Below are 27,440 nucleotides of genomic sequence, written 5' to 3' on the forward strand. Positions count from 1 at the left end.
AAGCGCTTTACAGGTAATGGGGACTCCCCTCCACCACCTCCAATGTGCAGCATCCACCTGGATGATGTGACGGCAGCCATAGTGCACCAGAACACTCATCACACATCAGCTATCAGTGGGGAAGACAGCAGTGTAATGAAGCCAATTCATAGATGGGGATTATTAGGAGGCCATGATTGGTAAGGGCCAATGGGAAATTTGGCCAGGACACCAGGGTTACACCTCTACTCTTTTCGATAAACGACCTGGGATTTTTAATGACCACAGAGAGTCAAGACCACGATTTTACGTCTCATCCGAAGGACGGCTTCAATAAAAGTAATTCTTAAAATTGTAGTGATTATTCTTTAGAATAAGTGATTATTCTCAGTGGACTGGCAGTTTTAGTTATTTACATTAATTATTTTGAGAAAAAGAAAGCCAAGACCTGGGTTCCTAACATGCAGTGTTAGCTAAAGTACAAGAGAAAGTTGTTATGAGGTACAAGAGAGTGTTGCCTCTCTCATGTAGTTTCTGTATTGGCAAGATTAGACTTAGTGACCAGGGCCTGGTAAATGTGACTATTTTAAGTATAATGGTAATTGTTGCAAAGCTTTTCTCTTTGTTACGCTGCTATGTTTTGGAAGAATCAATGAAATACAATCCTTTTGAAACCACAGTCCTACCAGAGGCTCATATTATTTTATAGTTTACATGAATAACGCATTTGTGAAGAGTGTTCTTGGATATATGTTGCTTGCGGGTAATAGCAAAACAAATAGTAATTATACTCATTTCATTTGTCCTCTGGGAGACAACACTTCTGATATCCTGCCAGTCCACTGAGAATGATCATTTTATTGAATTTTAAAGAATTACTTTTATTGAAGTCTGAAAAGAGAGGAGGTAGAGTGAGCATATGGTCTTATCGTTAGATGAAGATACTTGCACAGAAGGCACTGTATGTGCAAAGAGAGGAAAGATTTTGGAGTTTTTTGACATTATGGTCTATTTTAAATTTGCACAGATATTTTCAAATCAGCATTGTCAAGCTAATAAATTGAGAACGCCTGGAAGCTTGTTAGAGGTCAGCAGATCACACGGATTCCAATCTTGTTTTAAATCCTGCAGGGCTCTCAGACAGTCCTTTGTAATAAAGGGGACAGCTTGATGAAAATCATCTTTATGGGTGGCTGCTAGGAGGCTTCTGAGAGAAACCTCAGATAAAGTCCAAAAAAAGGTTAAGCTGTTGCCAAGCATTCAGGAACCACATACTGTCTTTGAGTTGCAAAAAGATTAAATTGCTCTTCGGCAGTGGTTGGTTTTGTGTCACTGAGCACAGTATTGTAGCTGTAAGAGAAAAGCAGGACGATAAAACACAAATGTCAGTGATGAAGACCCTTAGCAACCACTTAACATAGGGTACTTCAGGCTACTCCAAATGTCTGTTAAACTGACCTTGATTGCTTAGTTAAAACTAAGAGATGTTTGGTGTCATTTAATTGCCCTGAAATTAGCAATATTTCAGAATCCCTAACCTTTCCCCCTGTTAAATTTGTTTAAAAAAACCATCTATCAATTTCTAAATAGCTTGTGTCACTTGCACTGGATCAAAAGTGTTGACTAAAGTGGTTAACCACAATGATAATCGCATAAAGCTTGTTTGTGGATCCTCAGAATTCTTCTTTGACAACGAGGCTGGTGAATTTCCACAAATTCACCAATCATTAAAAAAATCATCTTGAAGTCTTGAAGAAGAATTGTGAGAGTTGGGCCTAAGCTAGAGATCACTCCTAATCCGACCCATAACAGTGTTAATTGTTCATGACAAGGTAGTGATGCAGGAAAAATAAACCTTGCTCCGAGACACAAGGAAAAGATTTGAAATGAAGCAATACTGCTTTAGTTATAAAAAGTATTAAATGCAAGGATTACTGCATGTCTGACAATGCTAGCATTACTTAAGTGTCTAAATTCTGTTCTGCCTCCTTTTAAAAAGACATGTATATATGTATTCTTTAGCTATTGGAAGCTGTGATTAAAATAGCTTAAGAAGATCAAGCGGTTTTGTGAGGATCAGCTTTATGATAACACATGACCAATCGTGAGCCATGATTTTGGCGTTGTTAGGATTTGAAAGGCTGGATTTCTCAGCACGTTTGACATTTGGGCAATAAGCTTATAGGCATAATGCATGTACAGATCAGGCAGATGGGGGTGACTTCATAATCACTTAAGGTAGGCAAACAAAGAACCAGCTCATAGACTAAGCATTAACAGGCTTTAATAAGAGTGTTATCCTTCTTCTTGGCCTTAGCATTAAATTAAAATTTAGGTCAGGGAATAGAAATGAGGTTGCCAGTCAATCTATGTTTTGGATGTTCTGGTATCTGCACGTTAGAAAATAAAAAAAACACCAAACAATGGTCTTTAAAGTAAATTAACATATTTTTCATTAAGTACTATCCCTGCAGTCTCATGTGCTTTAACTACCCATCAATTATGCTTACTTTAGAACCCCAAAGCCACCAGCAGATTATTTGAAGTGGAATACATCTTTATCCACAACATTTCTTTCATTTATTAGATAATAAAACCAGAGTTTTCAGAGAATTAACCACTTTTTTAAATGCTAGCAGTTCCAAAGCTAATTAGTAATAGTGAGATTTGTTTGCTCATTTAAATAAAATCCACGAATAATGAAGCTTTGTGACCTCATTTTAAACCATCACTTTAAAAAAGAAGCTGACTTACATGTTCCAGCAAGGCTCTTGGATCTCAGTAGCTGCTTGTTTTTATTCTATTTTTTGAGACCACTGAGGCTCATCTGAGACAAAGTCAAAAATAACTCTAGTATCAGAAGCTAAATTTGTTGCACGCAAAGAATTGTCTTGCATTTTGTTTTTAAAGTCAGTGCTGTCTGTTTTTTTTAGCATACAGTAGATTATTTTTCTTAATGATTCACCTTCTTGACAAAACTATTGGCATTAGATTGAGGTTTCTGTTTTTGTAAAATATATGATGACATTATAGATCAACTTGAGGTCAAAATGTTGCCAATTTAAAAAGGCTCTATATAAAGTAAAAGTTCTTATAAGGTCATGAAGGTTTATTAAAAGATTAAGAATCTATAACTCTCTGTGGAGTCAGTCTGGTCTTTATTTACATTATATGTTCTGTGTGTCTGGGAGTCACTGAGGGAATTTAAAGAAAATGTTCATTCAAAGGTTATGTGATTTCCTTATTCAATCCAAGTGGTCTCAAAAATATCCATCCCTTGAGATTTTATGACATTGTTTTTGTTGTGGGAATGTATATTGTAGGTTTATGGTTCCCAACTCTGATGGAGTAATTTAGTTACACAAATAAAACCCAATAGACACAGGGAAAAGTACTGCATTGAATGCATCCAGTTCAATATCCCGACAATTATTATTTGTAAGAAAAGGGAACCCTTAAGATACAGTAAACTGTTTCCCGAGATTAAATATGTGTAAATTTCTAATAAATTCCTACTATGCTAGTAAATTCCCAGGGAGAGGACTTCAATAAGATTTCTCAGCTCTTGAGTTCAGGAGCAAGTTTGTTCTTTGGATCTGCCTCCGAGCGTCCTATTTAAAAACTTCACGGATTTAAATGTGCTGCGTCCTAATGGCATATAATTAACCTCCAAGTCATAAATCTTTTTTTCACATTATGAAGGTCCAGCAAGGAACCACTTAAAAAAAGATTAAAAAAGACACCTGGTATATTTATTTTATTATGTTAATAAAATACATTTTAAGATTTGTGAGTGGGAAGTTTTAAGGGAACCATTTGTAATGTAATTGAAGGTGGTTTCATTAGGGCAATTAACCAACAGGTTTGGTGATGTACAGTATACAGTAAGTAGTCATTCAACCATTCAGACATACATGAAAGACATGAGTATTGAGTTTCAAATGTGTTTGAAATTGGATGGGTATAGACATATAGTTTAAGTTTTGAAGTTTTTAAATGTGTATGAATATTATATTTCAATTTCAATTCTAGCTGTGAACTGTGCATTACAGACATTAAAATGTTTGAATGAAAGAATGGTTTATGAATGATTTCCGTTCCTTCTGCTCACTCCTTCACTATGATTTCGTATTCACAAGGTTTCGTCTGATATCTCAGTCCATTAGGTGGAGAGGAAATGTCATAATGTCCCTCTTAATTTTTCACTAACTCTTTAGCATTCAAGCAACAATCCTGTTGAAAAGATTGAACTGTCTGGCTACACATCTTCATGATGGATGAGGAAAGTGTATCAATGGAACATTTTCATTTACCGATCATTCACACACAGACTTTAATGTAAAATCATATGGGTTGAAAATGTGTGTGTTTCAAATTACTTGTGCTGGGGGGACAGTAACTTTAGGAGAAGTGCACCACCTAGAGGGACTGTTTTTGGCTCCACTTTACCTTGCTTTGGTATCAGCCCAGTACTGTAAGTCCAATTTCAAATATTTCTTTTCGTTTGTCAAAGTACATTAAACAAATTAACAGCTTTCAGGCCTGGGAAACCCATCCATATTGCAAAAACCGTGTGACAAAATATTGTCTCCTTTAAAAATTGATAATGTTTTTTCTTCCTGCCTCTCTGTAGCTGTGTGGCTGTGGGCTGCTGGGAGTAGGAATATGGCTGTCAGTGTCACAGGGCAGTTTCGCCACCTTCTCGCCCTCTTTTCCCTCGCTTTCCGCCGCCAATCTGGTCATCGCCATTGGCTCCATCGTCATGGTGACCGGGTTTTTGGGATGCCTGGGTGCCATAAAGGAAAACAAGTGCCTCCTTTTGAGTGTAAGTTGGCTTCTTTTAGATTACCCAGAGAGTGATAACAGGTCTTGTTTTAGTAAGTTGGACACAGAAGTTAAATCATCATAAAAACCAAGGTGGAAATGAAAACAAAAATGAAGCTACGCATCTTTGAATAGATAAAGCACATACAGTACCAGCTTCATTTTGTGCTCATGCGTTTCATATATAGTATCTGCTGTATATACCTAGATACTTTTGTTTTAAAATGCAGTTAGAATAAGAAATAAAGAAAATTGTATCTCCAAAAAGTTTTGAGCAAGCTTTCTGTTTGAATTTGTGATAAAAAAAATTGTCGTTAGTCAGTTTCAAACAGTTTTGTAAGTGCAGGTTCTTTATAGAGTACATACAAAATAGAGTATATATTTATATTGTATAGTTCAATTCAATTTCAAATGAATTTGAATTTTCTAATGTAAATGTCCTTAGGATAGAGTATCACTGAGTAGTGCTAACAAAAGCATTGATTAAGAATGCAAGCAAATTATTCATCAGTTGTGGTAGAAATATACATGTGTAAATTATGATGTTTTATCAGGTGTATTAATTCAGAATTAGGTGTACAGGTGTTAAAAAAAAATTACATCTGCTGCAGATTTGCTGTATTTCAGACTACATAATCCATGATAATGATAATAATGATAATGTTTCTTTATTAGCCCTATACAATTTCTTGCATTAGGAATGCGTCTTTTCGCATACCCCAGCTTTTCTCCATGGAGACACAGACACAGAGACAGGGAGAGAAGCTTGGGGTCAGAGCGCAGGGTCTGCCATTGTACGGCGCCCCTGGAGCAGTTAGGGTTAAGGGCCTTGCTCAGGGGCCCAACGGAGTAGGATTCCTCTGCCGGCCGTGGGATTTGAACCGGCATCCTTCCAGTCACAGGCGCAGATCCTTAGCCACAGAGCCACCGCTCCGCCCACGGAATAATGGATTCTATAATCCATTATAGAAAGGAGAACTGTGTGCAGTTGTCAAAAGGTGTATCATTAATCACAGACATTTCTTTATTGAAATTTGCAGTACTACCACATAATAGTTTACATTTATATTAAACATTGTTCTAGGCTACTTTATTGTTTGTTAAAGATATATAAATATTGAAAATTCAATGAAAGCAAACGATGTATTAGTAAAGCCTGAGAGTGTCTGTTTTTGTTTTCTTTCAGTTTTTCATTGTTTTGCTGATCATCCTCCTGGCAGAGCTGATATTGCTGATTTTGTTCTTCGTTTATATGGACAAGGTAAGAATATTTATGTCACTTCTCCTGCATTGAAGCACCTGGAATATGCGCAAATTCTTAATTCATCAAACTTTATTAAGTTTTTAATTTTCTTAGATTATGCTGTTCAATTAAATATTATGTAACTAAGAACATGGACATGATGAACTTCTTTGGTGCATCTTTTACCCTTTTAAAGTCTGTTTTGTGATGTTAGAAATGTTTTTGTACATTTCTAATATTTCCTGCACAAAATGGACGTTTTGAAACTGGTTTTCAATGTAAGCAGAAGAATTAAGACCCTGCAAAAATGCAGAACTGCTGATGAAGCCTTGGAGATAGAAAGAAAACGTGTTTATGCCACACCACAGGCAACTTTTAAATCATGTTCTGTTCAGAGTGTAATCATTGCTTTCAATCTGCGGCAAAATGGACAGGTGACTCTGCTGTGTGTAGTTTACAGTTGATTTCTCCTTATGGTCACGTGGGATTTCCCCAGGTACTCGTGCATTTTTTGGGTTGCCTCAGTATGCTTCCGCATTCCATAGACTTGAAGACATGTAGGCTGGGTTTGATTGGCAACCTGAGAATCCCCCAGTCAAAAGAACCCAGGAACCCCTGGGCTCTAATCATGGATTTGTCATAGAACAGAGCCATGTTGTTCTCAACAGTTTGACAGGAAGTTAAAGCCAGACACAGGCCACAGTCAAGAGTCACATAACCTTATCAAGATCAATGGGGGGCGCAAGAGTCATGATGCTCATCCTGACTTCATTGAGTAGATCCTTTAACCTCACATGCCGTCCTTTCTATGATAACAATCTAGCAGAACAGTCCACATGCTTGTGCTGCTTGTGTGTCAACAACATTTTACAAGATCAGAATGTAACACCCAAAATGTGTGAGATAACATGTGACAGTTCAGAGGCCAGTAAACAGGTACTACTTTATATGTGCTTGTCCAGGCTGTTTGAAAGGAATAGGCCAGACTCCCGCAAGAAATTAGATTCTGCTGCTTCCAGATCCTCTGTTGACAAATGTCTGATCATTAAAATGTGAATGTACTGTACCTTCTACAAAAAGATTTGATGTTTCTGATTATAACGTGTGTTGCAGTTATAAGTGATTAATTTATTTTGTTGGTCAGTATAGTAATTAAATAAAAGGATAGTGACAAATGGTAAAATTTTTGCTTTTTTTTCATTAATTTAACTGAATTTTAAGTTTGTTGTGGGTCATCTTCACAGAATAGTAAATCGAACCCACAGAATTCTACAGTATCACAATCCAACTTGTTCTTCCCTTTAGAAAGGTTCAGAATTGGAAAAATTTCATACTCCAAGACCTAAGTATCTCACATCCGAGGAATGTCAAGCTGTGGTTAAGGTTTTAACTTATCTTCCTTGTAAATTAATTAAGAATCAGATTTTTGATTTTCTTAAGGTCACTGACATGCCCTTGAAATGTGAGGCAAGCCTACACAATTGAGCTCAATCAGGCCAATTGGCAAAACATAATTGTTTGCAGGCTTCTCCTGCTCTCTTTGCTTCTTACACAGCATTCAGGCAGCTTCTAGGTTTCCCATGACCTTTCCCTTCACCCCTGGCTTCTCAACACAAGGGGTTACTTTAGAATAAGCAATATTTTTAATTCAGAGGGGTAAACAAAGCCCCCAAGATTATCGACAGTCATGAGAGCCTAGGAATAAATGTGACTGCAAGTATCTTTAGCCCAAGAGTACAAAGTCAGAATGCTATAATGTTAAATAAATGACTGAAATGAATCTTTTTTGCTAACATTGTGCAGCTGGCAATTACAGTTGTCATAAAGATCATTGTCTGAGTACTTCTGTTATGTGTGTGGCTATTACTATAGTGCTATATGCTGTTGGTAAAATATATCCAGTATATACTTTATATTTGGGCTTAAAAATGAAGTTTGCTGCTGTACAAAAATATTGATAGATTGCTTTACTCTTTTTCCATCTTTATTCAGAATGGCACCTTCTGAAATCTTAAACATTTTGTTTTCAGATAATGCTTCAATCTGGATATATCTGGGTGTTTTTGTTTCAGAAAGTAGAGGAACAACTAATAAGAACACCAATGAGTCAGTTAGATTTCATTGTTAAATATAATGGATTAGCTGCTACAACACTTCACATTAGCTGCACTTTTGTAGTTTACCTTGAAATGTGATTTTTGAAGGTTCTGATCAATGTAAGTAAAACCTTTCCTTTCACCCAAACTGTTACAAAATATTAATAAATCAATTACACTATTAATTATTTAATTATTTGGTTAACTACTGTATAGTTACATGATTACCTGACCTTGTACATTGTCAAATAAAAAATTACAAAGAGCTCAGTTTAGAAGCAGCGCAGAAATTTGAAAGCTAAACTATATTTTTGACTGTTTTCATTTAATAAATAAACATTTTGACATTTAAGCCCATTTCATTGCACTTTAGGACATAGACAATACATCTAAAACAATTTGTGCCTTTTCATTTTTTGTGTGATATTTAGAAAATGTCTTTAAAATATTTTAAAAGTGTTATGTTTTATGGTTAAATCATGTTTAGTATTTCAGTTATGAAATTATGACCACTCAGTTATGAAATACAATTCCCAGGAAGTCCAAACAGTACCATGTATTTTCTATTATTTGTTTATAGGAGGCCACTTCAGTTGGTTTCTGTACACACAGTCTTGGTTTTTAAAGGTTAAACATGTAAAACTGTTTATAGTAATACACTAAATTATATTTTTATTATATTAGTTTTATATTAAATAGATAACAGTAATTTATTGTTTGACCATTTGTCAAACACCTATTAAGTCCATATTAGGAACATAGTTATTTGAATAGATAACACTACAGTAGTAAAGGCTTAAAGTCAATTGCCAATGTTCATATCATGCAATTATTAAAATGTAAATTGTGACTAAGATGTCTAAGACATTTGTGCAGCATTATCCATTAAAAACTTGCAATTACCTTTGCTTTTTGCTGTTCTGCTTTTTTAAGTTTGTTGTCACTATTAGACAGGCACTAAATTGAAAAATAACCACAAGCAATTTGCGATTTTTCTTGTGTCATTTGAAATGTAAAAAAACCCATGTAAAAGAATGCATTTGGCCTCAGTATATGTAATACCAATGTTGAAACTAATCTTAGGTTATTGTGGTTATCTGTACCAATATCATGTTCTGTTATATTGAAATGAATACTGGAGTGTACCCAATTTCCCCATAGTATATGTTGGCTTGTGGAATAAATAGCAGCTGCTTACAAAACCATTTTTATCAGGCCCCGTGTGACAAAATAATTACACAAATAACGAAACAAACAGCTGTGTTTATATACTCCATTTTATGCTTGGTGTTTGTCACAGTATAATGAATGCTTAAGTTAAGATTTCTCATTTGGACATTTTAAAATCTACATCCAAGTTTGTAGAATGCAGTTTTTCTCACACTGGGGTTTTGAACTTTCTTTATTTCTTGCTTCCAAACTGGGCTCCCATGTGATCTGTTTATTAAAACCCATCTCCTGAGTGCATTTTGCATCCTTGAGACTTTCCTTAATTTACTATTTTGAATTTCTAAAAAACCAATAGCCTTTTCTTGTCGCATTCTAGCTTGTGTCAGTGACAACTGAATACAATTGTAATTTTGATTGCGAAAATAATATATAGTTTCAAGCTTTGTATTTTCTCATGGTGTTCAAATAATGCCATTGGTGTTAAAAATTCTATCAGATGGGTTTAAATGAACATTATTTTTACAGTCTCAAAAGCATCTTTTACACATGTGCATTTATGTAAAAATAACATAAACATATTTCCATCTGTACTTCCATATCAAGATAATGTTTATTTTGTGCCTGAAATAATGGAACATGAAAAAATGGCATTAAGTGTTCTGGCTAAATCTGCAAAATCCAATGGAGATGTACACAGTCTGGCCTCTCAGAATTTCACCCTTCAGTTGGTTAAGAAACTTCTCACCTGATCTGCATGTATTCAAGTGCTGTGAACTCTTGTGGTTCAGGGGTGGACAAATTAGCTCCCATTCTATAGGTGAAATGCCTTGGGATCTTTTAGAATGAAAGACACTATACAAATGCAAGCAGTTATTTTAAATTATTTAGTTGCCATGATGTTTATTCCATTTTTAAGACACAAAGTATTAAAGAGCTAGGCTCTTCATGTAAAGCATCTGTGATTTCTCAGTCTTTTCTAAGTGTATGAGGATGAATGTTCATTTTTGTTGTTATTCGATCTTAAAATTACATGTCATTTATTAATGAAGGCACAAGTAATATTGATTTGTACATACCATTAAATGAAATGAAACATTAATAGTTGCAGTAGCTGGCTATGTCCTTCATAAAAAATGTATGACCATTAAATATTTCAAGGGCTAAATTTCAGAACAGAGTGAAACCTTTATATTGCTTACCCTAGCAGGGCTCTTAAACAAGCTGAAAATCATGGCTTCATCAAAATCATCTAATATTCCGTTATTATTGTGTAGTATAAACTACCAATTTCAGATAAACTTGTACTTTGTGTTCTGTTGTGTAGTAGTTGGCCATCTTACGATAACAGATGGTAAATCCAAAGAGGTGATTAGATGATCTATCTTTAACACTGTGGCCTTATTTCCAGTATGCTTTTGCAATTACAGAACAAAATAAAAGCATATTATTATCTAATTTGTTACAATCCTATAAATCCAGGTGTTCCTATTTCACATTGGAATAGCTACAGTGCATCTTGGTTTGTTCAAAGACAATACAGTTTAATTTCACTTATACTTTGTTTGTCACTTGGCAGTATTTCGGGAAATATGACAGGTTCTTGTCCATGGAGGCAGGCTCCTCAGATATCTTTCAGTCTGATTTCCCAAGAGCACTATTCAGGGAAGTAAATATTGCTCACATTAATTATCATAACAGCACTGTAAACTCCAGTCACAAAATCAAAACCCTCAATCAAAACTTAAACCCTGTTGTGGCATTGGAGATGAAAGAACATGGCTGTCAGGCTTGATTTCAGACCATCTGATGCTCTTATGGTTGGGAATCTTCTTTGTTCAGACCTCGTCCTGAGCAACAGATATGAGCAAGGACAGGCAATGTATTGTGAAGGCAGGAGCATGTGCATCTTTTGGATGTATGAAAGGAATATGAAAGAGATTTAAAGTGTAAAAAGCAAATGTATGGACATCATCACCTAAATCGCCCATGTGACTTGACCTCGAATTTCTGTTGTACTGAGCACTGTGCATTTGATGCAAATGTCTTATAAGTTACTGATTTTATAACCAGTTATGATTACATCATAGATTGATCAGAAAGTAACAAGTAAATTACTTTTCAATGTATTTGTTGTGGTAATTCGTTGTGCATTACCAAGATCTTTTGTTTTATACACATTCCAATTAAATTTAAAAGGATTTTATACTAAATATTGTTCATATGGTAGTTCCCAAAGTATTTTTTCATTGTAAGCTTAAAGTTATGAAATGATAATACTTATTGAATATACTTGATGTTAAAACTTTTTTAACATTCCAAAAAACATACAAGCAGGACATGTTATTATAAACAGCACCCTTAGTTAGAATATTAAGTAGAAGTGACATCTTCCAATGTGTGACACCGTTGTGAAAATGCTGTTTGTTAGCCATTGTCACACCTCATGGTTCATGGTTCGCTTTCCTCATTACTGCACCTATCCAACAGTACGCTGTTCACTGCCTTAATGGACCAGAAGGTTCTGCAGGGATTAAGTCTTTGAGTGGAGTGTCCAGAAAAGCACTATATAAGTGTAAGCTATTATTATTATTATTATTATTATTATTATTATTATTATTATTATTACGTATGGAAGTGGGTTACCCATGACATCAGCACCAGGCTTGTGCCATGCTACATTGCACCAGTAGGGCAAGTGATCCACTTTACTAGGGTTACACCAGTCAGATAAAGAGGGTAACTGACTTTCTCCTTTGCTCAAGATGTTGTATTCCAGTCACACTGCATCCTGTCGTGATGAAATGAACATTGCACTTTTGAGATTCATGCGATTTCTTGCTGTATGTGACAGTTCTGCTCCCTTGAGTTCTGTGTCCTCAAGCCACTCTGTAATTGTTAAGGCTGGGGCACAGCAGGGTGCCTTACTTCACTTATGGCTAAAGTAAAAATATCAAAAGTTATTGCATCATTCAGCACATGTTTTACACATTAAATACATTTATTATGAATATATGAAGAAATGTATCTAACATAGACTTCAGGTGTAAGTGAAGCGCACATCTTTTTCTAGTTTGGATTTTGTTCTGTTTCTTGTGGGAATTGCATTTTTAGCAAGGTGTGATGCTCAAAGGTGACAAAAAGTGATCTCTTCTTATTCTTATTCATTCTATTTGACTGCCAATCAAGAATCATGAGGATTTGTTGCCAGTAAGGTATACTTACTGTTTTCTCAGATACAGTATAATACAATGCGTTGGTCCTCAAGGCAAAATCCTTTTATGTTTTGAGTTACAAAGTTTAAATCATGCACTGTTGGTACTCTTTTCATTTGGGGAGAAAAATGTACAGATCATTTTGCTGGAAAATTGTAAATGTTATAGTTTTCATAACTATTAGATAACTTGTTTTTCTCAAGCTGAGATGGCCTTTTCTTTTTTTACTATTTTGTCATTCGAATATGTTCAGGCACAAACAACCTATTAATTCCTTTCTATTAATAAATATAACTATTTATCAATATAATTCTATATATTGCATGTAGAAAATTTTTGGATAGACATGGTGCTTATTTTGTTTTCATAGTTCATGTTACTACCTGCTCTGAAGCATTTATTTATAACCCTGCTTCAATGCAAACTTGGATACACATTTTTAGAACTGTAATTTAAGCATTTTGTAAACATTAAAACATTATGATGTTTAATGTGGTAGAGTTGTTCAAGAAACATTTGTCTTTTTGTGCTAATTTTCTGAGCTTTGCATATCCTTCTTTAACAAATTAACTCACATTTTTCGCGTGTACATTATTTCTTTGTGAAAAAACAACTTTATCGTGACGTGCACTGACAGAACCTTTTAATGAGCTTTAGTAATTGACATCAATGTCACAGTCTATGTATTTTCAACTTCAATATTTATCTTAAGCATTTCATACATACAGAATATCCAGTTTGTTTAGAAAGAAGTTTTTCATGAAAATCATATAAAACAAGTTTAAAACATATTAACGATTCCACAATGTTGGGACTGCCATCGCCAACAAAAGGTTATCTTATAATTACAGTGAAATACAAGCGGTATTAACCATTGCCATGTTCTGATATGTTCTGATATCAATGCATGACAGAGGTCATTTTTATGATAAAAATATTTTTTTTAAATTTTAGATATAGTAAATAAACGTTGAAAAGTTAAAAAGGTTTTAGTTATCAATATTTTATAACATTTAGAATGATGGTTGTTTTTTAAACTAAATTTACAGTTAAGTACAAAGGCTTTAGAATAGAGAGAGAATATCTTCATTTAATCTTGTGGCTCACAACCTCATTCTGGCAACATTGACTGCTAGCATACATGTAGTTTGCACAGACACTGATTTTGAAACTATTGCCTTAGGCTGCTCTGTTTCGGTCTGGATTTTAATGTCAGGAGTTCAGACAGCTCCCATATTTTATATTAAAGTGCAGAAGATGAAACACTAGTGGCTTTACACCCTGAAATACCCATGGCACTTTCCAGGTAACTTTAAACATCTCCAAACACTGTGGTGAAAGAAGTGATTCATAATTTGACTCTATGGAGTTTTTTTAAAAGTAAGATGACCAGCATCTTCTTGTTCTCTATTGATATGTTAGGTGAAGTCTTTGTTTTGTATCTTTTGCGAATAGAACTTTGCTGCTTTTGTCTTCATCCCCCCCCCCCCCAGTTTTAAAGTCACATTTACCTCAGAGAGATTTCTCACTGCTACACATCATGAAATTCAAGGGGAACATAAATAATGCAGACTGAAGCTGAGACCTAAGCAAGGCTGGGCCTTAATCAATACAAGGATGGTAGAGCTCTAAGGAAAAATATGTTGCTGCTCTAAATGGTGTTGGTTGGCCTGTAGGTGGTGACACTCAGTAGTGTAAATCCCATACAGTGTGACGTAGTACACAGTGCCTCAAGAGGTGCTATTTTTTAGTTGGAAAATTAAACCAATGTCCTGACTTCTGAATCATTAAAAGACACCAAGGCACTATTTGTAAAACCAGGAATTTTAGCCATGGGGTTCTGGCTAGATATCATTGTGGATTGCACAGTCTGGCCTACCTACAGTAAATGCTCCTACTTGATACAAATGGTGAAGTGATTTCCCATTTGTCTGTAGTGCTTACATATATGTAAAGAGGATCCTTTGGGATGAAAAGTGCTAAATAAATGCAACTTAATTATAATGAAGTCAAAACTCGTGTAAACTGTTGCCCGCATTGTCATCTGTTCCCAGCGAGGAAAGGGAACAGAATTGAACATTCCAATTCATTACCTGTCCTTGAGAAGAGTGAATCTAGGCCTTATCTGCCCTCTGTTTGAAACTGCTCATGGGTCCCAACAGAAGTTCCAGTTTGACATGGTAAAATAGTGGTTCAGATCACCTGCTTGTACCCTTGAATGAGTTGTTTCACCCTTGTTACTCCAGTCCATGCTGCTGTAAAACTGGGTGCCAGCATTGTGAGATGGGGCTGGCAGCTCAACCATGAGTGTGTCTCTGTCCATTTCACCTCGCCTTTCTTAAATATATATACAAGTATCTTGTAATAATAATGTATGCTTTGAAATGCTGTTTACTTTTTCCCTGTCAATAGTGGAAACTTGCCCAAACATGTTTACATGTTTACTGTACGTCTTGAGCTTCTTTCTTTCGATTAAAATAAAAGATGCACATTCGTTGCAGTATCATGCATGTTTATGAATTGATTTGTGAGAATTGTCTGCTTTTAAATTTCTGCTTTGTAATTGTTCTGTACATTTATTTTGAAAATGCTTTGAATCTGCTGAAAGTGCCAACAGAGTGGCAGCCAGTGTCAGTGTCTACTAACTAGGAGTCTTTGATTCTCTTGAACAATTAGAACCTCAGGGCAATGATCATTGAACTGTTAATCTGTATGAGTATATCTCATTAGAGCTTCTGCTTAAATACTTTACTGATTATTCTGTTGGCCTCTTGTGAAGAGGGGAGCCACTGGAGTTCTAATGCGATCAGTAGATCTCTTTTATTTTTTATGTAATTTCATTACAAATAAGCATAAAAGTTTCTAAGGCCATTTATATTAACCTACATTTAAGTTGGTATTATTTATACATAAAGCATCAAAGTGTTCATAGCATTTGTGACTTTTTGATTTTGCTTTGATTTTAAACTGTTTCAAATAAAGAAAAGGAAAAGTGGAACTTTCATTTAAGGATATGAGCTAGGAAAACCACTTTCTTTCTTTAAAAGAAGCAGAATTGAAGTCAAAAGATTTCTCTTGTAAAGTTGGCTATAAAATGTGTGTATTTCACAAAACAGTGGTTTAATTATCTGGCATTGTTTCCTATATTACAGGTGAGTGAGAACGCAAAGAAGGACTTAAAAGAGGGACTTTCTCTGTACAACACAGAAAACAACGTTGGTTTGAAAAATGCATGGAACATCATTCAGGCAGAGGTATTTTGGAAAATATAAGTAGCTTCATGTCATGAATATAAAATAATATAATAATATAATATGTTGGTGTTTCAGCAGTAGAGCATACGGTATAGATAGCTTGATCCTGAAAATCTCGTTCTTGAGATGTCGCAAGTGCTTGCTTGTTTCACTGTGTATCTGTATGGTATACTGTATGCTACTTGAGATTTGCTGGAGATCAAGATCTTTAGCTAGAAGAATTTCACCATTATTCACATTATAAGCTATGTAGTCTGTGTATGCATATTTGGTAGAATACCTTTATCATTACATAATACTGAAATCATGCAAGTGCAGTTAGTATATATATTTGGCAGGGTAATACATCAATCATCAGCTCTAATACATCATCATCAACAACTCTAATACATCCTTTGCATGTAATTTTAAAAAGCTGTGCTGTAGTATTAAAAAGTGCAGCTTTTTATAATTTATTTTGCCCTTACCGACTATTACTCCAGCAGATCTTATTTAATTGTTAAATTATCAACCTTGAACATCTGTTCACAAAGCCTAGACTCTGTTGTGGTCCAGAATCTTTATGATTAACTATCAGCAACAAATCTGTTCATTGCAATGAAAACAACACAACAAAATCTAAAATAAATCTTCATAAAAGCTCTATAGGCTTTGCATTGCAAAATCAATGTTACAATCAATGTATTAATTGTACAGGATGTTTCCCAAAACAGGGCTGAAAAACATGTGCCTTATAATATTCAAACTAGAGAGAGAATAGAGACATTCTCTTCTAATAATTAGATGCTGTATATGCTGTACATAAGCTATGTGGAAAACTACCTATAAATTGTAAGCCATTGTACAATACTGTGTCTGCAGTGGAAATGCTGTGGAGTGACAAGCTACACTGACTGGCATGAAGCTCTGCAGGCCCCGATGGTGCCAGACCGCTGCTGTCAGGAACACTACCAAGACTGTGGGCGCAACTCCACCAACATGTTCTGGCAACGGGTAAACATCTGCACTGCAGTCCTTGATTCTTGTAGAGTATTGCCACTTAGGATGGTTAGTGTTGTAATGTGCCCTCATCTGGCCTTGATTTGGGATTGTGAAAATGGGATGGTAAGAAACTGCCTGGTGCCTTCAATTTTGTAGTTGCTGATAGATTCACGGTTACACTAAACAAGGCTGAGGGAGCCTAACACACTAACTGTTCTTACAGACAGACAGATACCAACAGACAGAAATCCGAAAAAGATCAAAACGCTTTGGCAAGTGAAAATCAAAATAGCTGTACAGGAAAGATTAACAAAATAAATCTTAACACAAGTTCTGGCACTCCCAGCACGTTTCCATTTCTTTTTGACTGTAATGGTTGTCTGCCTGTCATTCTGGTGTATGCATTTATTGACCTGGCACTTGCTTGTGTATATTTTTTTCTTTATTTGCCTCATGTGATTTGAGATCACTGCATCAGTCCTTAATAATCACACAGTTATTAAACACTTGAGTTGGATATTGAGAAGCAGCTTTGTAGACTGACACCAGACACCTTGCCTTTAGGCCTGTCTATCACAGGTATCTACTCTCTGAAATCAATTAAACCTGCAAAAAACGTTTTTCATTAGTTCTGACACTGGGGATTAAATACTGACAGATTGGTGCCACGTATGATGTTTTTCTATTATTTAGAAATTATTATTTTATTTTATTAAAACATTCTGCTATTGTTTACGTTGTTTTGAATTTTGGTTTGTATTGTATTGCCCCCATGTTTTATCAGGCAGACTTTTAGAGTCTCCAGGAGATGGAAATTATTCTTAATTACCCACAATTATCATTTTTATAGGAATTATTCCAAAATCCAAACTTGTGTTGTAATACAATAGTTTATATCAAAACACATTTTATTTTGAAATAAACTAAGAACCCTGAGTATGCTAACTCTGTACTGAGTTTTCGTAAAACTTTTTTTTTAAATGTTTCTATGTCTCAGGGAGAGGGGGTCCCCACATCTTTATCGTTTTCGCTTTCCTGTGGGGAATCTTCCTCGGTGGCACTGGGAGCACATGAAGAAAAGCCTGTTTGTGTTTGCTGTCTGCGAAACACAGTTACATAGAAAATTTTGTTTCATATTCCCATGTATAACCTCCACCAAGGACAATGATAACATCAGAAGTTATGCAGTGATACATTCTTTATCTAAGCTGTTGTGGTCTTTTGTTAAACAGAAGGTTGTTGTATAATCTCTGCAATGTATTATTACATATACAGTATAACTGATGACTATATCATAAATCACCTCAGCTGACAAGCAGTTGTGCTTAAGGTTGTAAAAACAAAATAACACAGTTACAAAGCACCTGCAAAAGAAATAATATTTTATTCTTTATATAAATTGTTCTGCTTATTTGCATTCCGTCTTTTCCATTGTTGAGCACTAAGCCTTGTTTGCTTTTTCCTCACAGGGCTGCTATGAGAAGGTGGAAGAATGGCTGGATGATAACAAACATCTTTTGGGCACTATTGGGATGTGCATCTTAGTAGTACAGGTAAATGCGCGAGGAATTAGATAATGACAGCGTGCTCTTGGTTAACAAAGACAAAGACACTCACCCATGGCTGAAAGTTAAGTGTTAGTTTTATCTTTTAATTGAGACATTGGTCTGTTTAATGTGAATGCTAAACAAAGGTGCTGATAAGGCATCTTATGCAAATATAAAACTTAGATCACGAACTGATGTGCTGGTAAGATATCTGAAGCCTGCTAAAAAAGCTTTAAAGCAAACTTTTACCCCTGTAGTTCTCTTCCCTCTATACTGTATGTACACACAAATGCAAAGACAAAAAGTGAAAGTTATCTCTTTTCTTTGATTTGGGTATAATTAAAATAATTTTTTTTCACTGTGATTCCCATATGGAACTTGCAGTTAAGAATTGTTTTATAATTGATAGTCCCATAAAAGACTACACCTGAGCCAGAAAAGGGGAAATAGTTACTGTTCCCTCTCCTGATCTGCTATGGGAAAAGCTGTTATGTGAAATTATGTGTAGCAGAGATATGTTTGAACTTATTTTATTAATCTACTGCTATGGCGAGAATACCATATCATCAATATGTCTTGTGTCTTTTGTATGATCTAACATGTCCTGGATTAAAAACCCCTGATGGGAAGTTTCAGGGTATTTCCTGAGGGAAATTTAATGGCAAAGGGCTTTTTCCTTCCCAAAAGGTTGTAACATTGTTTTGACTTTCAAAAACTTACAGTTTTCATTTTTTACTAAAGCTGTTTTGTCATGTTATACTTCCAAACAGTGGAAGAGGTTAAGGGATAAACCTGAGCTTCACAAACATCCTGCTTTCTGTAGTGCATGACCCCCATGTGTATGTGCAATGAACATGTTCTAAGCATTGTGAGAGTTGCAAACAAAACTTCTTTAGTCAATCTTTCTATGTGCATACAGTACCCAGCGAATGTATTAGGCAAAGTTGAGTATCTCTTTGTGGCAAGTGCATGAAGCCTGTGATCCACTGAGCTCAACAAAATATTTGTATATCATTTGAATTGCTTTGCCAACCTTTCTACAGTCAATACCATTGGTAGTACTGCATGACCTGGCCTGGCCATGTTTCACAAATGAGGTAGTGTTCTCTGGAGCATTGGGTAGTCCTGTCTTTCTCCATTTTCTAACACATCATGTGGTTAACAATACCTTTATTATTTTTCAGATTCTTGGCATGGCCTTCTCCATGACTTTGTTCCAGCAGATCCATAGAACTGGTAAAAAGTATGATGCCTAGCACACCTGCGCACAGAGTATCCTTGTTGTCACAAGGTCCAGAGGACAACCAAGCATAGCCCAGCTTCTCTTCCTACACCTCTTGCCAGGCACCAAATGTCCCCATTATTATACAGATTACAGGTCAATTTCTACTGTTTTGTATTTGCATTTACAGTTTATTTGCCAAAGAGCTGAACTGAAATAGGGTCTGAAAGAAAGAGGGCATGGACTATTGACAATGAACTCTACATGGCTATCTTTTCCTGTTTCATTTTTGTGGCTGTTATTTTTCTTTTGCCTGACTAACAGTGTTAAGAAAGGAAAAAAAGGAATGGATTGCTTTACTAATACACTTCTTAAAAATGCAAATCAAAAGTAAAGGGACTCTACAGAAAAAAACACCACTAAAAATCTAAAAAGGTCTTTGGACTTTTGTGTTGGTGATATTCTTATCCTGGGTGAACAACTGAAGGCTAAAATTTAGCATGCTAGTTTTTTTCTACTCAATGGATAACTTTGTATTTTAAAAAGAAGTCATTTTGGATACAATCCTCAAATTTTTAATTATTTCTTTAATACTCAAATTCAACACACCAGTGTTTGTTTTGGGGGTATTTTAATGATTGGCAGAGGGGTTGAATGTACTGAAAACAATATTGTAGGTCAAAATTAGAACTCTCAATGTGAAAAACAGTTTTGGAAATGTACACCCTGAACTGCTTTTAGCCTTGCTGAGAAGTGTTCACTTTTATGGTCACTTAACATTCTACTGAAAGAGTGTGACTTGACACTGAGACTGTAGTTTATTAATTACTTCCTTTTCCAGTGTGCCCACTGCAAAATGCACATTCCCTCTTCATAAAAGGAATTATCCACCAGGCTATGGATTTATATTAAAAATCAAACTATGTGTTGTATGCATCCAATTACCTTTATCCCTTTAAAATAAGTTGTGAACTGAAGGTTTTAGTTGGTGCTTTACTATTACAAATTTTAGTAGGAATATTCTGTCCATCTTGTGTGATTATTAGGACATTTGCTATGAGTTTTTACCAGAATAGCTGAACCTTAAGATGAATTACTTAAATTGTCGTCTTCAATCATAAATCATTAAGTATACATGGAAAGATTTCAGTTTGCAGTCAAGCCACCTCAGAAGTCATTTTCTTCAAGTGGGGAAAGAAGAGTTGAATCTCAGGTCCAGCAAGACTCATCATTTGTGTTGTAAAGCCAGCAGTGGTTTATATTACATACTTCAGCAATTTTGTTTTATTTCAGGTCCAGGTCATTCTTTCTGCATCAAACAGAAATGCCACAGAGCTTATTACAGTGTGCATTTCCACAGACATTCCTGCTAGAAAACTTGAATATATACCTCTAGTTTGAATGCTGCTTGAATTTTAAAACCCTTTTCTGATTCAGTCACAGAGGGGGGTGGGGAGGAGTGGTATTCTTATTGTTTAATAACGAAGGAACAGTGATAAGAAACATATGATGAGGAGAAACGATACGGGTTGCAAAAAAGTCATCATGATTCTGCAAGCACCTTAATTGTTCTGTCCTTGTACTGTGCCTACCGTTAGAACTTGCAGGGTAGGAAGAGGAGGTGTCTTTCTGCAGCGGTGGAGGGGAAAGTTATTTCTTCAAGGACAGGGAGTTCAATCAGTAATTGTTCAGCCTGTTGTTTGCATGTGTTAAAAGATAGTGATTGAAAAATTGGCTGGTTGTTTACTTCAAGAACTGGGAAACTGGGACCAGAAGTGACTTTGTTCTTAATTTCATCCTGTGAACGCAGAATAAATTATGGCACCAGTAAAAACTGCTTTGGATGATGTATTGAAGAACTTTGACACTGAGCAAGTTTCGCTGCTACTTGGCAAGTCTGTGACTATGTTGTTCAAAGAAAGGCAATATAATATAAAGTAAAGTGTTTAGTTCATCACTTATTTAGGACACTGCTGTACATGCTTTACTCTAGTGTGGGAGATCTTGCTGGAAGGCCTGAAAGATGTTAGTGGATTGGAAAACAATGATTTACAAAAAATGCTGATAAATTCACTTTTGTACTTTGTGGTAAGGGACTGACCATTTCACAGCCACCTTAGTGGAGTTTGAATCCTAATGCATTATACAGTATTTCTGTCAGAAAAATTTGCCATTTGTTCTGTAGAACACACTTCACATATCACACAGATTGCATCACATATAATATAAGGATGAATTAAGTAAACTTCCAAAGTGATGCACAGCTGTTGCTAAAAGACAAGGTTTTATTTACAGTGTTACTCCATCTCTCACAGTCGGTTCCCAGGAGATGCCACATTTAGAGCAGATATTGTATTTTTTACACTGTGGCAGCTGCTTTTTTGGTAATTAAACATCCTTTACTAAGCGATAAAGCACAGATCTGACGTTAATATTTCAGTTTGGAATGACTTTACTGTCAGTTCTCAAAGTTAGGTTCATGATGATCACCTATGCACAGTTGCTAAAGAAATTCAGTTTTCAAAAATGAAAACGTGCTTTCCCTCACTTGAGCAGGATTTCTGTGGCACATGAAGTGGCGAGTGAAATTTTATTCAAACATGTCCGAGCTGTTGGGATTAAAGAGACATTAAGTATCTTATAATTCTGCATAAAGAGCTTGAATTGAAGACAACAATTATTGTGTAAATGTATATATAATTGTATTTGTCCATACATGAACATGCAGTCTAACTTGTCATTTTCTTTTGAATAAATGAACTGCTAATATTTTTATATTCGAAGTTTAAAATTGCTATGCCTGGAGTGGCTGATTAAGACCCATTTTTACATGTTCATAAATGGTCAAAAGCAGCCTTAACTGCCATCAAGATATATATATATGACTTCTTAAAATAATAATACCAGCTGATAATCAAAACTGCTAAAACAATTTTCTTCATACTATTTTAATGTCAAAATATTGTATACAGTATTTCAACAATTATTTCAGTTAGGAAAGGAATTTAAAAAAAGCTCTGTTACAGTTCTTTGCTTTTTAAGTTTTATTTTTTACAAGGAGTGCGTTTTATTTACAATGTTCTTTATTCTTCAGATCTAACTTGTATTTCTTGTAGGACAAGTTGTTTTCTCTCGTTACCTTGAAAGTTTTCTACCAATAGCCTATGCCTGTTGTTAAACCAAAATGTAACATCTAATTATGGGCGAATTTTATGTAAATGTACACCAGAACAGGGAAAAATCAAGCAATCTGTTACTTTTAACACAGCTCTTCTATTTTTTACTTCAGTTTTTCTTTTTATGTGTTTTACTGCTTAATGTCTCTCTGTTTGAAAGCAAATGGCTAGACAAGTTTAGCATATTTTGTGATATTTCCTTGGAAATCCAGAAAAAAATGAATTAATGAGGAATACCTCATTGTGGAAAATGATGGTTACAAGAAGCTGGTATCCCTCCTTTCTTAAAAAGCACAATGTTTTAAATGATGGTCATTTTTGGAAATACGAGAATTTGAGATCTGTGGAGCTGGTAGAGCCAAATGAGAACAATAAACTGCTTCTGGTACTTGTAACAGAAAAGAGAAAAATGCAAAGGGGATTTTTCCCCCAATTTTGTACCCATTGTGTAAATTGTAAACCGATCTAATATTGTATTATATAGTAAGACACATGCAAACTCAATAGATATACTGTACACATAGGAATGTCACTCCTTACATATCAGCAACCTTTTGAAATAAACATGAAACGCAGCTGTGCTGGGGTAACCAGCCATATGTAATGCAAATCCCATGAAATCCTGTTGTAAAATTTTTACACTGTAGCTTTGAGTTCATTGGACTAGAAATATCAAATCAGATCAGTCTTTTCTTGCTGGGTGTACACAGTCATTAACAATGACTTGCAATGTAAATGTGACTTGGAAGCAGAAGGTTTTCTGTTTTCCAGGACTAGTGAGTGCTGTTTCAGAAATATGACATTTTAATGAAAGTCTTCAAAATTAGAAAACTCTTAAATCTGTGTTGGCAACCAACATTGCTTCATACCCGTAATGAAAAGACTGATCTCAGTTAAGTTTTATGTAACCACCAAAGACAATAAAGGAATTAAAACATTTTTTGTTTTTGTATTTTTTATTCATTTATTCTTACAATTCAGAAATGTAAAAATTGAGTATTTTATCAATGTTGTGATTAACTAGATATAGTATTTAAGTATTATACTAAAGAAAGTTTTATAGACTGTTCAAAAAATCGTTGCGCTCAAGTTACTTCATTTAATTATTGTATGTATACACAGCCACAAAGAAGAATACCCATCATATAATTTTCTTTGTGAGGTTGTGAATAAGCACAAGGAATGAAGAATTATTGCCACCTGCTACATTTTTTTAAAGTTTATATTAAGCCTTTAATAAAAGTTGGTCCCACATCCTAAGTGTTGCCATGTACAGTCTACATTTTCATGTACTCTGTTTAAGTCGGTGCTTGGCAACAGTATTATTTCACTTACCTTACAATGTCATTGTAATTGAAAAGCACTCCAGATATCTGAAACAGTGCAGTTCGTCTAATTTTAAAGGAAAGTGTCATAAACAAAACTTAGTACAAATCTATTGCCTTCCAAATTATTTTTTTAGAGGTTAATATATAAATTTCTTTGTTACTATTGTGGAATTCTGTTTTAGTAAGGTTGTACTTAATCATACATAACTGGTTTGATTTGTAAAGGTTATTTCGACTCTGAGCCTGGGCTTACTCTCAAAGGGAGCACAGCAAAAGAGCAACACCAGCTTCTTTACAGCCCTATAGCCCTGGCATGATCACTTTTTTTTAGCAAGAGTGCAGAAACTGGAGAAATTTTTTTCTTGTTGTGTAAAAAAATAAAAGACCTAAAAAAGGTCTAAGAAAATTCAGTTTTCATAGTATTTGTACCATTGGAAGTAACATACAGGAATATTTTTGTACCAAGCTTATTACTCATGGTTTAGACAGATTTGAAACCTTAATATATGTTAGTTCATAGGAATGAATGTGCCATTCCATTCAGGATATGTTCCACACAACTGTTCCTTCTATGCAAAAATACCTACATTAGCCTTTGTACAGATAATTTTGTATTAGTAAAACAAACCAAAATAAAGTGAACTGAACCTACAGAGCATACTGTTTTCTTTGTTTTCCAGTTTTTCTATCCATTTTCTAAATATTTCTTCCACTTCAGGGCCGTAGGGTTTTTTGGGACTGTTGGTGGAAATCGGAGCATCCCGAGGAAGCCTGTAAGAGCCCGGGAAGGACGTACTGGCTCCAGAAGAAATAGCACCCTGGAACTGAAACCAGGGCCCCAGTACTGCGAGGCTGTAATGCTAACCACTTTGGCACTCTGCTGCCTCATGGATCACTCATGCGTACAAACTAAAATAGTGGAAGATGAGGGTGGTATCTGAATTTTAATGTTGTTAATTCATACCTATTGGCGAGTGACATGTCTTCACAGAAATACAAAAGCAGAATTCTCTTATCATGACTCCATCGCCCACTTTGAGTTGAGTATAATTTTCTCTCCATTTCTGGACTTTAATGACAGGTATTTAATAATGTCTCAAGGAAAATGCTGATGCTCTGTGTGGATGGTTTTCATGTGTTTCACGCGTTGACACTAAACTGTTACATACTGTATGCCAAAAAAAACTGCCAAGTTGTCATGGGGGGGGAGCTCATATTTCTTTAACAAATTCAGGTTGCTTGTATCTGAGCAGTTGAATAGCAAATTGTGTTGATTTCAAGAATGTATTTATTTTTTCTAGATTTCTTGCCCCGTACAAACAAAGCAAGTACCTGAAGGGAAATACCACAGAAGGCATGATGTGAACTGGTGCTATAGTCGTTAAGAATGTACTACGTTTTTTTTTTCTTCAGCTTTAGCGCAATGTTTTCTGGCAGAGGTCCTGGATACCCCTGTCAGGCTTGCTTTCACTGGAGCGCTGCTGAGCGTTGCCGTGGCAGCTGACCACACCTCTACTCACTTGTCAGTCAGTGCTGATTGCCATGGAAACGTGATCAAACCAGAGAGGCTGTACAGTATATTACTGTGAGCAACAACCACGCCTGCCTCAGATGGTTCAAACTACTTAAGGTATAGTATCCTCTGACAAGTGGCTGGGCTCTGGTGTAGAGTTTAGCTCTAACCCTAGATCCCTAGATTGTGTCAGCTGCTTAAGTCCAAATCTTTCTTAACCAAATTTATTAACTGAACTGCATTTTAGGATTTTAAGTTAGTCTCTGGAAAGTTGGAAATCAGTCCTGTTGCCAGTTTTCAGAACTCCCATGTAAGATTGTTGTTTAATTCACCTGATTCAGTTCAATCAATGAGTCTATTGATAGTAAAGACTGGGACGCATTCAGAGCTCCTGACACAGATTTAAATGAGTATACGGACGCGGTCACCAGCTATATTAAATACTGCACTGACGTTTGTGTACCAGAAATGAAAATTAGGTCATTTCCCAATCAGAAACCGTGGTTCAACCACCACATTCGCAATAAAATAAAAGATAGATCCACCGCGTTCAAATCGGGGGACAAAGAGCTGTACAAGAAATCACGGTATGCATTAGAAGAAGCCATAACGCGCCAAACGGAGCTACAGAGTGCGGCTTGAAACACAGTGCGCTGACACCCGGAGGCTGTGGCAGGGATTACAGTCAATCACAGGCTACAAGGGCTGCAGCCAGGAGATTTCCACGAACAACGCATCCCTGCCTGACGAGCTGAACCACTTCTATGCCCGCTTTGATGCTCTGAACACGGGCACTGCTGAGAAGACCCCAAGTGTGCAGGGCGAGTTTGTTCTGAAACTCTCTTTGAGCAGGACGTGCTGAAGACTCTGAGCAGGGTGAAAATCTGTAAGGCTGCAGGGCCTGATGGGATACCACCTCGCGTCCTGAGGACATGTGCAGCCCAGCTGACCACAGTGTTTACAGACATCTTTAACTCCTCCCTGTCACAGTCCATGGTCCCCACCTGCTTTAAAAAAAACATTATTGTTCCAACACCCAAAAAGACAAAAGTGACATGCCTGAATGATTACCGCCCAGTAGCATTAACATCTGTGGTGATGAAATGCCTGGAGAAGCTGGTGTTGTCACACATCAACTCCTCCATCACAGAGTCCCTGGACCCCCTGCAGTTCGCCTACCAGAACAACAGATCAGTGGATGATGCTGTCTCCCTGGCTCTGCATACAGCCTTGGAACACCTGGACACTAAGAACTCGTATGTGAGAATGCTGTTTGTGGACTACAGTTCAGCATTGAATTCCATCATACCCAGTCAACTGGTGACAAAGCTCAGGGGATTAGGTCTGTGCAACTCTGTCTGCAACTGGCTGCTGGACTTTCTTATCGAGAGACCACAGGTGGTGCGGATAGGCAATAAAACATCAACACCACTCACCCTGAGCACTGGAACCCCACAAGGCTGCTGTCTGAGTCCAAGGTTGTACTCCCTATTTACTCACGACTGCACAGCAAGACACAGCAACAACCACATCATCAAGTTTGCCGATGACACCACTATAATAGGACTGATCAGTGATGATGACGAGTCCACTTACAGGGATGAAGTTGTACAGCTGCTTAGGTGGTGTCATAGCAATAACCTGGACTTGAACATAAAGAAAACGAAAGAGCTAATAGTGGACTTTCGGAGACACAGGCCACACACTCACAGCCCACTCAGTATTGATGGAACGGAAGTGGAAACAGTCACCAGCTTTAGGTTTTTGGGAATTCACATCTCTAAAGATCTAACCTGGACTGTGAACACTGACTCTATCATGAAGAAGGCTCAGCAGCGCCTTTTTCTTGAGGTGCCTCAAGCGATGGGGGATGCCAATACATGTGTTGGTGAACT

General features: G+C 36.1%; 1 protein-coding gene across 6 annotated transcripts in view; it reads left to right on the forward strand.

The window, feature by feature from the left end:
• Positions 1-23,643, forward strand: part of tspan9a (tetraspanin 9a) — a 191,615-nt gene extending 167,972 nt beyond the window's left edge. For all 6 annotated transcript variants that reach the window (XM_015353235.2, XM_015353234.2, XM_069192161.1 and 3 more), the window contains 6 exons: positions 4,613-4,804; positions 5,990-6,064; positions 15,677-15,778; positions 16,640-16,771; positions 18,229-18,312; positions 19,491-23,643. In XM_015353235.2, the coding sequence (XP_015208721.1) occupies positions 4,613-4,804; positions 5,990-6,064; positions 15,677-15,778; positions 16,640-16,771; positions 18,229-18,312; positions 19,491-19,562 (657 nt within the window). In that variant the 3' untranslated portion in view covers positions 19,563-23,643. The remainder of the gene's footprint in view (positions 1-4,612; positions 4,805-5,989; positions 6,065-15,676; positions 15,779-16,639; positions 16,772-18,228; positions 18,313-19,490) is intronic.
• The last annotated feature ends 3,797 nt before the right edge of the window (positions 23,644-27,440 follow it).

Source organism: Lepisosteus oculatus, chromosome 7, assembly GCF_040954835.1.
Source record: "Lepisosteus oculatus isolate fLepOcu1 chromosome 7, fLepOcu1.hap2, whole genome shotgun sequence".
Lineage (NCBI taxonomy): Eukaryota > Metazoa > Chordata > Actinopteri > Semionotiformes > Lepisosteidae > Lepisosteus > Lepisosteus oculatus.